The sequence below is a fragment of the Euprymna scolopes genome, chromosome 26 (genome assembly GCF_053919585.1).
Source record: "Euprymna scolopes isolate OS-2025 chromosome 26, ASM5391958v1, whole genome shotgun sequence".
Classification (NCBI taxonomy): domain Eukaryota; kingdom Metazoa; phylum Mollusca; class Cephalopoda; order Sepiida; family Sepiolidae; genus Euprymna; species Euprymna scolopes.
In genome coordinates, this window is record NC_136507.1 from 33,878,627 (window position 1) to 33,891,742 (window position 13,116).

The following is a 13,116-nucleotide window of genomic DNA, read 5'->3' on the forward strand; positions in this document are numbered from 1 at the left end:
TGAAAGTCCATACTTCGCTTGCATGAAAGTCCATACTTCGCTTACATGAAAGTCCATACTTCGCTTACATGAAAGTCCATACTTCGCTTGCATGAAAGTCCATACTTCGCTTACATGAAAGTCCATACTTCGCTTGCATGAAAGTCCATACTTCGCTTACATGAAAGTCCATACTTCGCTTGCATGAAAGTCCATACTTCGCTTACATGAAAGTCCATACTTCGCTTGCATGAAAGTCCATACTTCGCTTACATGAAAGTCCATACTTCGCTTGCATGAAAGTCCATACTTCGCTTACATGAAAGTCCATACTTCGCTTGCATGAAAGTCCATACTTCGCTTACATGAAAGTCCATACTTCGCTTACATGAAAGTCCATACTTCGCTTACATGAAAGTCCATACTTCGCTTACATGAAAGTCCATACTTCGCTTGCATGAAAGTCCATACTTCGCTTACATGAAAGTCCATACTTCGCTTACATGAAAGTCCATACTTCGCTTGCATGAAAGTCCATACTTCGCTTACATGAAAGTCCATACTTCGCTTACATGAAAGTCCATACTTCGCTTACATGAAAGTCCATACTTCGCTTACATGAAAGTCCATACTTCGCTTGCATGAAAGTCCATACTTCGCTTACATGAAAGTCCATACTTCGCTTACATGAAAGTCCATACTTCGCTTGCATGAAAGTCCATACTTCGCTTACATGAAAGTCCATACTTCGCTTACATGAAAGTCCATACTTCGCTTACATGAAAGTCCATACTTCGCTTGCATAAAAGTCCATACTTCGCTTACATGAAAGTCCATACTTCGCTTACATGAAAGTCCATACTTCGCTTACATGAAAGTCCATACTTCGCTTACATGAAAGTCCATACTTCGCTTACATGAAAGTCCATACTTCGCTTACATGAAAGTCCATACTTCGCTTGCATGAAAGTCCATACTTCGCTTACATGAAAGTCCATACTTCGCTTGCATAAAAGTCCATACTTCGCTTACATAAAAGTCCATACTTCGCTTGCATAAAAGTCCATACTTCGCTTACATGAAAGTCCATACTTCGCTTACATGAAAGTCCATACTTCGCTTGCATGAAAGTCCATACTTCGCTTGCATAAAAGTCCATACTTCGCTTGCATAAAAGTCCATACTTCTCTTACATGAAAGTCCATACTTCGCTTACATGAAAGTCCATACTTCGCTTGCATGAAAGTCCATACTTCGCTTGCATAAAAGTCCATACTTCGCTTACATGAAAGTCCATACTTCGCTTACATGAAAGTCCATACTTCGCTTGCATGAAAGTCCATACTTCGCTTGCATAAAAGTCCATACTTCTCTTACATGAAAGTCCATACTTCGCTTACATAAAAGTCCATACTTCGCTTACATGAAAGTCCATACTTCGCTTGCATGAAAGTCCATACTTCGCTTGCATAAAAGTCCATACTTCTCTTACATGAAAGTCCATACTTCGCTTACATGAAAGTCCATACTTCGCTTACATGAAAGTCCATACTTCGCTTGCATGAAAGTCCATACTTCGCTTACATGAAAGTCCATACTTCGCTTACATAAAAGTCCATACTTCGCTTACATGAAAGTCCATACTTCGCTTGCATAAAAGTCCATACTTCTCTTACATGAAAGTCCATACTTCGCTTACATGAAAGTCCATACTTCTCTTACATGAAAGTCCATACTTCGCTTGCATGAAAGTCCATACTTCGCTTGCATAAAAGTCCATACTTCGCTTACATGAAAGTCCATACTTCGCTTACATGAAAGTCCATACTTCGCTTGCATGAAAGTCCATACTTCGCTTGCATAAAAGTCCATACTTCTCTTACATGAAAGTCCATACTTCGCTTACATGAAAGTCCATACTTCGCTTACATGAAAGTCCATACTTCGCTTGCATGAAAGTCCATACTTCGCTTGCATGAAAGTCCATACTTCGCTTACATGAAAGTCCATACTTCGCTTACATGAAAGTCCATACTTCGCTTGCATGAAAGTCCATACTTCGCTTGCATAAAAGTCCATACTTCGCTTGCATGAAAGTCCATACTTCGCTTGCATAAAAGTCCATACTTCGCTTACATAAAAGTCCATACTTCGCTTACATGAAAGTCCATACTTCGCTTGCATAAAAGTCCATACTTCGCTTGCATAAAAGTCCATGCTTCGCTTACATGAAAGTCCATACTTCGCTTGCATAAAAGTCCATACTTCGCTTGCATAAAAGTCCATACTTCGCTTACATGAAAGTCCATACTTCGCTTACATGAAAGTCCATACTTCGCTTGCATAAAAGTCCATACTTCGCTTACATGAAAGTCCATACTTCGCTTACATGAAAGTCCATACTTCGCTTGCATGAAAGTCCATACTTCGCTTACATGAAAGTCCATACTTCGCTTACATGAAAGTCCATACTTCGCTTACATGAAAGTCCATACTTCGCTTACATGAAAGTCCATACTTCGCTTACATGAAAGTCCATACTTCGCTTACATGAAAGTCCATACTTCGCTTACATGAAAGTCCATACTTCGCTTGCATGAAAGTCCATACTTCGCTTACATGAAAGTCCATACTTCGCTTACATGAAAGTCCATACTTCGCTTGCATAAAAGTCCATACTTCGCTTGCATAAAAGTCCATACTTCGCTTACATGAAAGTCCATACTTCGCTTGCATAAAAGTCCATACTTCGCTTGCATAAAAGTCCATACTTCGCTTACATGAAAGTCCATACTTCGCTTACATGAAAGTCCATACTTCGCTTGCATAAAAGTCCATACTTCGCTTACATGAAAGTCCATACTTCGCTTACATGAAAGTCCATACTTCGCTTGCATAAAAGTCCATACTTCGCTTACATGAAAGTCCATACTTCGCTTACATGAAAGTCCATACTTCGCTTACATGAAAGTCCATACTTCGCTTGCATAAAAGTCCATACTTCGCTTACATGAAAGTCCATACTTCGCTTACATGAAAGTCCATACTTCGCTTACATGAAAGTCCATACTTCGCTTACATGAAAGTCCATACTTCGCTTGCATAAAAGTCCATACTTCGCTTACATGAAAGTCCATACTTCGCTTGCATAAAAGTCCATACTTCGCTTACATGAAAGTCCATACTTCGCTTGCATAAAAGTCCATACTTCGCTTACATGAAAGTCCATACTTCGCTTACATGAAAGTCCATACTTCGCTTACATGAAAGTCCATACTTCGCTTACATGAAAGTCCATACTTCGCTTGCATAAAAGTCCATACTTCGCTTACATGAAAGTCCATACTTCGCTTACATGAAAGTCCATACTTCGCTTGCATGAAAGTCCATACTTCGCTTACATGAAAGTCCATACTTCGCTTACATGAAAGTCCATACTTCGCTTGCATAAAAGTCCATACTTCGCTTGCATAAAAGTCCATACTTCGCTTACATGAAAGTCCATACTTCGCTTGCATAAAAGTCCATACTTCGCTTGCATAAAAGTCCATACTTCGCTTACATGAAAGTCCATACTTCGCTTACATGAAAGTCCATACTTCGCTTGCATAAAAGTCCATACTTCGCTTACATGAAAGTCCATACTTCGCTTACATGAAAGTCCATACTTCGCTTGCATAAAAGTCCATACTTCGCTTACATGAAAGTCCATACTTCGCTTACATGAAAGTCCATACTTCGCTTACATGAAAGTCCATACTTCGCTTGCATAAAAGTCCATACTTCGCTTACATGAAAGTCCATACTTCGCTTACATGAAAGTCCATACTTCGCTTGCATGAAAGTCCATACTTCGCTTACATGAAAGTCCATACTTCGCTTACATGAAAGTCCATACTTCGCTTACATGAAAGTCCATACTTCGCTTGCATGAAAGTCCATACTTCGCTTACATGAAAGTCCATACTTCGCTTGCATAAAAGTCCATACTTCGCTTACATGAAAGTCCATACTTCGCTTGCATAAAAGTCCATACTTCGCTTGCATAAAAGTCCATACTTCGCTTACATGAAAGTCCATACTTCGCTTACATGAAAGTCCATACTTCGCTTGCATAAAAGTCCATACTTCGCTTACATGAAAGTCCATACTTCGCTTGCATAAAAGTCCATACTTCGCTTGCATAAAAGTCCATACTTCGCTTACATGAAAGTCCATACTTCGCTTACATGAAAGTCCATACTTCGCTTGCATAAAAGTCCATACTTCGCTTACATAAAAGTCCATACTTCGCTTACATGAAAGTCCATACTTCGCTTGCATAAAAGTCCATACTTCGCTTACATGAAAGTCCATACTTCGCTTACATGAAAGTCCATACTTCGCTTACATGAAAGTCCATACTTCGCTTGCATAAAAGTCCATACTTCGCTTACATGAAAGTCCATACTTCGCTTGCATAAAAGTCCATACTTCGCTTGCATAAAAGTCCATACTTCGCTTACATGAAAGTCCATACTTCGCTTACATGAAAGTCCATACTTCGCTTACATGAAAGTCCATACTTCGCTTACATGAAAGTCCATACTTCGCTTGCATGAAAGTCCATACTTCGCTTACATGAAAGTCCATACTTCGCTTGCATAAAAGTCCATACTTCGCTTGCATAAAAGTCCATACTTCGCTTACATGAAAGTCCATACTTCGCTTACATGAAAGTCCATACTTCGCTTACATGAAAGTCCATACTTCGCTTACATGAAAGTCCATACTTCGCTTACATGAAAGTCCATACTTCGCTTGCATGAAAGTCCATACTTCGCTTACATGAAAGTCCATACTTCGCTTGCATAAAAGTCCATACTTCGCTTGCATAAAAGTCCATACTTCGCTTACATGAAAGTCCATACTTCGCTTGCATGAAAGTCCATACTTCGCTTGCATAAAAGTCCATACTTCGCTTGCATGAAAGTCCATACTTCGCTTACATGAAAGTCCATACTTCGCTTGCATGAAAGTCCATACTTCGCTTACATGAAAGTCCATACTTCGCTTGCATAAAAGTCCATACTGCGCTTGCATAAAAGTCCATACTTCGCTTGCATAAAAGTCCATACTTCGCTTACATGAAAGTCCATACTTCGCTTACATGAAAGTCCATACTTCGCTTACATGAAAGTCCATACTTCGCTTACATAAAAGTCCATACTTCGCTTGCATAAAAGTCCATACTTCGCTTACATGAAAGTCCATACTTCGCTTACATGAAAGTCCATACTTCGCTTGCATAAAAGTCCATACTTCGCTTGCATAAAAGTCCATACTTCGCTTGCATAAAAGTCCATACTTCGCTTACATGAAAGTCCATACTTCGCTTACATGAAAGTCCATACTTCGCTTACATGAAAGTCCATACTTCGCTTACATAAAAGTCCATACTTCGCTTGCATAAAAGTCCATACTTCGCTTGCATAAAAGTCCATACTTCGCTTACATGAAAGTCCATACTTCGCTTACATGAAAGTCCATACTTCGCTTGCATGAAAGTCCATACTTCGCTTACATGAAAGTCCATACTTCGCTTGCATAAAAGTCCATACTTCGCTTGCATAAAAGTCCATACTTCGCTTGCATAAAAGTCCATACTTCGCTTGCATAAAAGTCCATACTTCGCTTGCATAAAAGTCCATACTTCGCTTGCATAAAAGTCCATACTTCGCTTACATGAAAGTCCATACTTCGCTTACATGAAAGTCCATACTTCGCTTACATGAAAGTCCATACTTCGCTTACATAAAAGTCCATACTTCGCTTGCATAAAAGTCCATACTTCGCTTACATAAAAGTCCATACTTCGCTTACATGAAAGTCCATACTTCGCTTGCATGAAAGTCCATACTTCGCTTACATGAAAGTCCATACTTCGCTTACATGAAAGTCCATACTTCGCTTGCATGAAAGTCCATACTTCGCTTACATGAAAGTCCATACTTCGCTTGCATGAAAGTCCATACTTCGCTTACATGAAAGTCCATACTTCGCTTGCATAAAAGTCCATACTTCGCTTACATGAAAGTCCATACTTCGCTTACATGAAAGTCCATACTTCGCTTGCATGAAAGTCCATACTTCGCTTACATGAAAGTCCATACTTCGCTTACATGAAAGTCCATACTTCGCTTACATGAAAGTCCATACTTCGCTTACATGAAAGTCCATACTTCGCTTACATGAAAGTCCATACTTCGCTTACATGAAAGTCCATACTTCGCTTGCATGAAAGTCCATACTTCGCTTACATGAAAGTCCATACTTCGCTTACATGAAAGTCCATACTTCGCTTACATGAAAGTCCATACTTCGCTTACATGAAAGTCCATACTTCGCTTGCATGAAAGTCCATACTTCGCTTACATGAAAGTCCATACTTCGCTTGCATAAAAGTCCATACTTCGCTTACATGAAAGTCCATACTTCGCTTGCATAAAAGTCCATACTTCGCTTACATGAAAGTCCATACTTCGCTTACATGAAAGTCCATACTTCGCTTGCATGAAAGTCCATACTTCGCTTACATGAAAGTCCATACTTCGCTTGCATAAAAGTCCATACTTCGCTTACATGAAAGTCCATACTTCGCTTACATGAAAGTCCATACTTCGCTTGCATGAAAGTCCATACTTCGCTTACATGAAAGTCCATACTTCGCTTGCATAAAAGTCCATACTTCGCTTGCATAAAAGTCCATACTTCGCTTACATGAAAGTCCATACTTCGCTTACATGAAAGTCCATACTTCGCTTGCATAAAAGTCCATACTTCGCTTACATGAAAGTCCATACTTCGCTTGCATAAAAGTCCATACTTCGCTTACATGAAAGTCCATACTTCGCTTACATGAAAGTCCATACTTCGCTTGCATGAAAGTCCATACTTCGCTTACATGAAAGTCCATACTTCGCTTACATGAAAGTCCATACTTCGCTTACATGAAAGTCCATACTTCGCTTACATGAAAGTCCATACTTCGCTTACATGAAAGTCCATACTTCGCTTGCATAAAAGCAGAAAAAAAATAATGAAAAATTATCATAGTGTATTAACACATGACAGAAGGAAAATACTTCGCACAAAATATCACGTAAATTAATCAGGTAGTTTTACATTTTAAAATCAATTATAGCTGCACAACGATCGAAGATCTCTCGACGTCATTTTGCAAATGGTTTGAAAAAACAAAGGACATAATCTATATAAATGAAACAGATGTTTGTATGTGCGTGTTTGTGTTTGTTAGAATGGTTAATAATGAGTAGAACGAACGCACGTCTCTGCCTCCGTACGTCAGGCATTTTTTTGTACGTTTTCAATTATAATGACGCGTTCTCTTTCATCTCTTTTTCGACTTGGTCCTGGATATGACCTTAAACTGTATTCGATAATGAGGCTCCAGCTTGCGGGCTTTGGGGAGTGTAGAGCCACCCCTTAATTGCAGCGCTCCCAGGTCCACTCTGACCCGGTGTGTTAGTACCTGTTAGGGTCCCAACTACGGGTTAAATAGTAGCTTACTTAAAAAAAAAATTCTATTAAAAACGTTTTCTTCAAAATCACTGGATTCTGCATTAAATAACCTGAAAAGGGTTGATATGCCGTAAAACAAAAACGGCCAAACTTTTCGACTTAATCGTTACATACTTCGAACTCTTTCACATATGTCTGCTGTATGCGTGATAATCTCTCATTTGAAAACCAGCTTTCAATATCTCACAAAGTGACTTTTTGTTATTCTTTTTTTTTTTTTAAATCAGAGGCTGAGTGTCCAACATTTAAAAGGAAGTGTCGATATGATGGATTCGTTTTGAAAATCGGGGGAAGGTGCCAGTGTTTCTGTCCTCCAGGCCTTGACCCCAAAAGAAGATGCGCAAATATTTACAAACCAGGTGCGTGTGATGAATGTGTATTTCGATCCGTATTTTTTTCTCAATATTTTATAATCTTTGCTTCACTAAAAAGAAATAATGTGAAAATTTGTAATCTTTCAACTTCTTCGCTCTCAAACAAGGCATATTGCCACTTGGTACGTACGGGGCTACTATTCAGGACCGTGTCTAACGAAGAAGTGTGGGGAGAAGTAGTGAGATATCAGTTCACATTACATTTAAACTTCTGTTCCTTAGTACAGTGAGGAAAGGGGGAAACAGGGAAGGAATTCCAAATCCTAGCAGTCAGACAGCTAAAACTATTTGAGTAGTTGGCTTTACGGCATCTAGGGGCCTCTATATACATCATAATCACGTTGACACACCGGTTCCCATCAGATCACTCAAGTTAAGCAACGTTGAACCTGGTCATTACTAAAATGGGCGACCGATTGGGAATTCCAGTCGCTGCATGTAGGAGGACGTCAACACCTCCCTGCAAGAGTTGCAAAAACCTAAGGTCGTCATCTCGCAAACGGGATATAAATGCAACTGGGGAACGTTTGTGAATTTCATACTCCCATGGAACTTCCTCCTTCGGAGATAGCCGGTTAAATCCAAATACAGTTAGAACCGTTTAACACAAACATAAAGACCTCTAGTGTGGGGAATTAAATAGTGAGATGTTCACATTACATTTAAACTTCTGCAGGTTAGTTCAGTCAAGAAATCCAGAAACAGGGAGGGAATTCTAAATTCTAGCAACTCGAAGGACGTAACAATTTGAGTAGAAGACTTTTCGGCATCGAGGGATCTCTACACTGAAAGGGGTGGGGCTTTGATGCCTGTCAGGATATATAGATCTTAGATTTCCTGGTAACTTAAAATGAATAGATATTTATGAGTTCATCATTAGTGCCAGCGATTAAAAATGTAGTTTTCAAAAGAGAGAAAAAATGAAAGAATCGTTTATGGCATCGGGAAATGCAGCAAATTTCCGATTTCGATTCAGATACCACAAAATGTTCATATGTTTACGATTCCTGATTCTGATCAATCGTTTCAACAATAATTCTAATGGAAGAGGTTTATTTAGTAACGTCATTATTTAGTAACGCCATTATTTAGTAACTTTATTATTTAGTAACGTCATTATTTAGTAACGTTATTATTTAGTAACGCCATTATGTAGTAACTTTATTATTTAGTAACGTCATTATTTAGTAACGTCATTATTTAGTAACGCCATTATTTAGTAACTTTATTATTTAGTAACGTCATTATTTAGTAACGTTATTATTTCGGACGGCATTATTTAGTAACGTCATTATTAAGTAACGCCATTATTTAGTAACTTTATTATTTAGTAACGTCATTATTTAGTAACGTTATTATTTAGGACGGCATTATTTAGTAACGTCATTATTTAGTAAAATCATTATTTAGTAACATATTTATTTAGTACGTCTATATTTAGAACCTCATTATTTAATAGCGCCATTATTTAGTAACAGTATTATTATGTAACGTCATTATTTAGTAACATCATTACTTAGCACGTCTTTATTTAGTAAGGTCGTTATCTAGTAACATTATTATTAAGTAACATTATTATTTAGTGACGTTTTTATTTATTAACGTAATTATTTAGGACTGCATTTTTAGTAACACAATTATTTAGTAACGTCATTATTTAGTACAGTCATTATTTTTAGTAAAGTCATTATTTAGTAAAGTCAATATTTAGTAAAGTCATTATTTAGTAAAGTCATTATTTAGTAACGTCATTAATTAGTAAAGTCATTATTTAGGACGTCATTGTTTAGTAACGTCATTATTTAGTAACGTCATTATTTAGTAACGTCATTATTTGAAAAAGTCATTATTTAGTAAAGTCATTATTTAGTAACGCCATTATTTACTAACGCCATTATTTACTAACGCCATTATTTAGTAACGTCATTATTTAGTAACGTCATTATTTAGGAAAGGCATTATTTAGTAAAGTCATTATTTAGTAAAGTCATTACTTAGTAAAGTTATTATTTAGTAAAATCATTATTTAGTAAAGTTATTATTTAGTAAAGTCATTATTTAGAAAAGTCATTATTAAGTAACATCATTATTTAGTAAAGTCATTATTTAGTAAAGTCATTATTTAGTAACGTCATTATTTAGGACGTCATTATTTAGTAACGTCATTATTTAGTAACGCCATTATTTAGTAAAGTCATTATTTAGTTACGTCATTATTTAGTAAAATAATTATCTAGTAACTATAAACATAATATGAGAGTGACCTCCTTTTCATGTAGTCTCATTATCAGATATCAGTAGTAGTAGTAGTAGTAGTAGTAGTAATAATAATAATAATAATAATAATAATAATAATAATAATAATAATAGCATATGGTCATTATTTAAATGGCGTAAGAAAAGAACTTGTAGTAATTTCGACGTAAAGCGGTTCTTCAACGAATAAAAAAGAAAGCTGACGTAGAAAAGAGAACACTCGAAAGAAACAGAGTAAAACATTACCAAGATGTGCCGGGCTGAAGGGATACCTTAAAAATTTTGTTACTGCATAATTTTATCATTTGTATTGAACTATGTAGCACAATATTACTTTCAGAAAATTTATCTTTACTTATTAATTTATCCCATTTGAGTTTATTCTATATTTAAAATACAATGAACACTATTTTCATAGAAATGTTAATAAACACATATTGGTTGCGTGTTGTTGGATTTTCTGTACAAATAAAAAATGTTTGCGTTATCCAGAATAAATATCATCTTTATTAACCAAATCTATCGATTAGATATATTTCTCTTACCTCTGTCCACAGGTCCTGCTATTATTGCATACATCACTGAGAGAATGGCGGTTACGTGCCGTTTTATACAGTCACATTACTTTACGTTCAATTGTTATTTCCTAGAATCAGTTTTGGGAGAGGAAAGCTTTGTACGATTTATTATTATTGCTTTTCTCTTATTATTTGATATATTCCAGGCAGGAAAAAAGCAAGATGGCCGACGGGAAATTATTCTCTACCCATGGCAGGCAAAACGTGTCCAGGAGAATACTGGCTATCAACATATAAAGATCACTGTACGCCAGGGTTTGTCGACAACTCCAAAGCTCCGCATCTGAATAGCAGACCCGAAGCTTTTGGTTTACGTGAAAAGTTCTGCACAATACCCAGCCAGATTAGAAAACGAAAATATCGAAGAAAATTCGCATGGGAGTCTGGATCCTATTGCATCGTAAGCGAAGGAGAATGTCCCCTCGGTAAAATATTCACATTCTTCATAATATATATAATTCAGCTTGGACTTTTTAGATATATAATTGAACTTGAACTTTTTATACATATAATTGAACTTGAATTTTTTATGTATATAATTGAACCTGAACTTTATTATATATATATATAATTGCACTTGAACTATTATATAATTGAACTTTAAATTTGTGTATATATAATTGAACTTGAACTTTTTGCCGATATATACAATTATTGGGCTTGTACTATTTGTTTATATATATATATATATATATATATATATATATATATATTTACACAGTGATCACCACTTATCAAGGCCCGGAAGCCGCTCAGGGATAAGGGTTACTGCAAGTACACTACGTTAGTGTGGAGATTTGATGAAGTGTTTACTTAAGGGGGCGGTTCATTAGAAATTTGTTAACGTTGGACTTGGAGACATAGTCCGGTGGGAAGCAGGCAGACGGAACTAAGTTCCACAGGCGTGCAGTTCTAAGAAAGAAGCTTTGTTCATGGAATCCACGTTTTGATTTAGGCACAGATAAAGAGTGGGGGAATTTTACACGGTGGATTCAGCTAGACTGGTGTTTTTCGTGAAAGATTGGCGAGGGGGGCAGAGATTGGAGTTCAGACGAGCACCTACCATGGAAATAACGATAAAACAAGGATAAGCTCGCAACGTCTCTTCTGTGGGAGAGAGGTTGCAGGGTAGAGAAAAGGGCATCCCCTACTAAGCCACGAAGTCTATTTTGTACTGTCAAGGCAGGATAGGCTGTTTTTAGCAGCTCCTGCCCAGATATGGCAACCGTATTCCATCCTTGTACGTACTTGGCTTTTATATAGATAGAGAATTGCATCAGTAGGGAGATATCTTCTGGAGCGGTAGAAGGATCCCACCATCTTTCCAGCGACCTTGGCAACAGACTTGATGTACATGTTCCATTTCAGATCAGAAGTAAAGGTCAAACTCAGAAGCTTGTCAAAACACAGGGCCTCACCCAGACGTGAGCAATCCATCACAATTGATGCCAGATGGGGATCAGAGCGTTGATGATGTAAGGATAGGAGTTTGGTTTTGGATGCATTAAAGGTTATGCATATATATATATATATATATATATATATATATATATATATATATATATATATATATATATATATAATTGAGCTTTGACCTTTTGTCATAAAAAAACTTATATAATTGTTTTTTTCGTTATGAAAATACTTTCTGCGAAATATTTTTAAATCCATTGCAATTGGTATACACAAACTGAGTACGTTTCAAGTACATAATTATCCTCTATATATATATATATATATATATATATATAGACGAATATTGGCTGAAGAGAGCTTGATAAGGATACCTTAAACGGTCTTATTATCGGGCTTGAAACCGACGGCACCAATGATTTGTCTCATCTAACAACTTTCTGTACACAAAATATATATTACATTATTCTTTCAGCTACCCGGCCGAAGCAATAATGTAACTTAACAGAAAGATACGGTAATAAAAAATAAAACGCATAATTTCTCTACAACAGTATTGCGCACTTTCTTCAGTTTTTATCAATTACCATTTCTACTAAATATATATATATATATATATATATATTTCACGTATCTACAAAAATTATAAGAACTAATATTTTTTGTACGAATTTTACATATTTACTTCAACAGTTCTCAGCTACACATAATTTTCCACGTTTCTTTTGCACTTCATTTATATTCAATTCAATTAATTTAGCAAAAAAAAAAAAAATGAGCTGTGCTAAATTGTCATGTAGGTAAAGTTTACATAGAAGAGAACACAGTTAATTAATGTATTGTTGTTTGATATATTATTATTATTTTATTTTGAAGTCTATTCTAATATAAACAGAATCTGATATGTCGTAATAAGACAAAACAAATAAACAATT

The 13,116-nt window shown here is 36.3% G+C and overlaps 1 protein-coding gene across 1 annotated transcript in view; it reads left to right on the forward strand.

The window, feature by feature from the left end:
- Nucleotides 1-13,116, forward strand: part of LOC145247979 (protein SpAN-like) — a 301,691-nt gene that overhangs the window by 160,447 nt on the left and 128,128 nt on the right. The window contains exons 9-10 of the mRNA XM_080109637.1: nucleotides 7,788-7,919; nucleotides 10,915-11,193. Of these exons, the coding sequence (XP_079965763.1) occupies nucleotides 7,788-7,919; nucleotides 10,915-11,193 (411 nt within the window). The remainder of the gene's footprint in view (nucleotides 1-7,787; nucleotides 7,920-10,914; nucleotides 11,194-13,116) is intronic.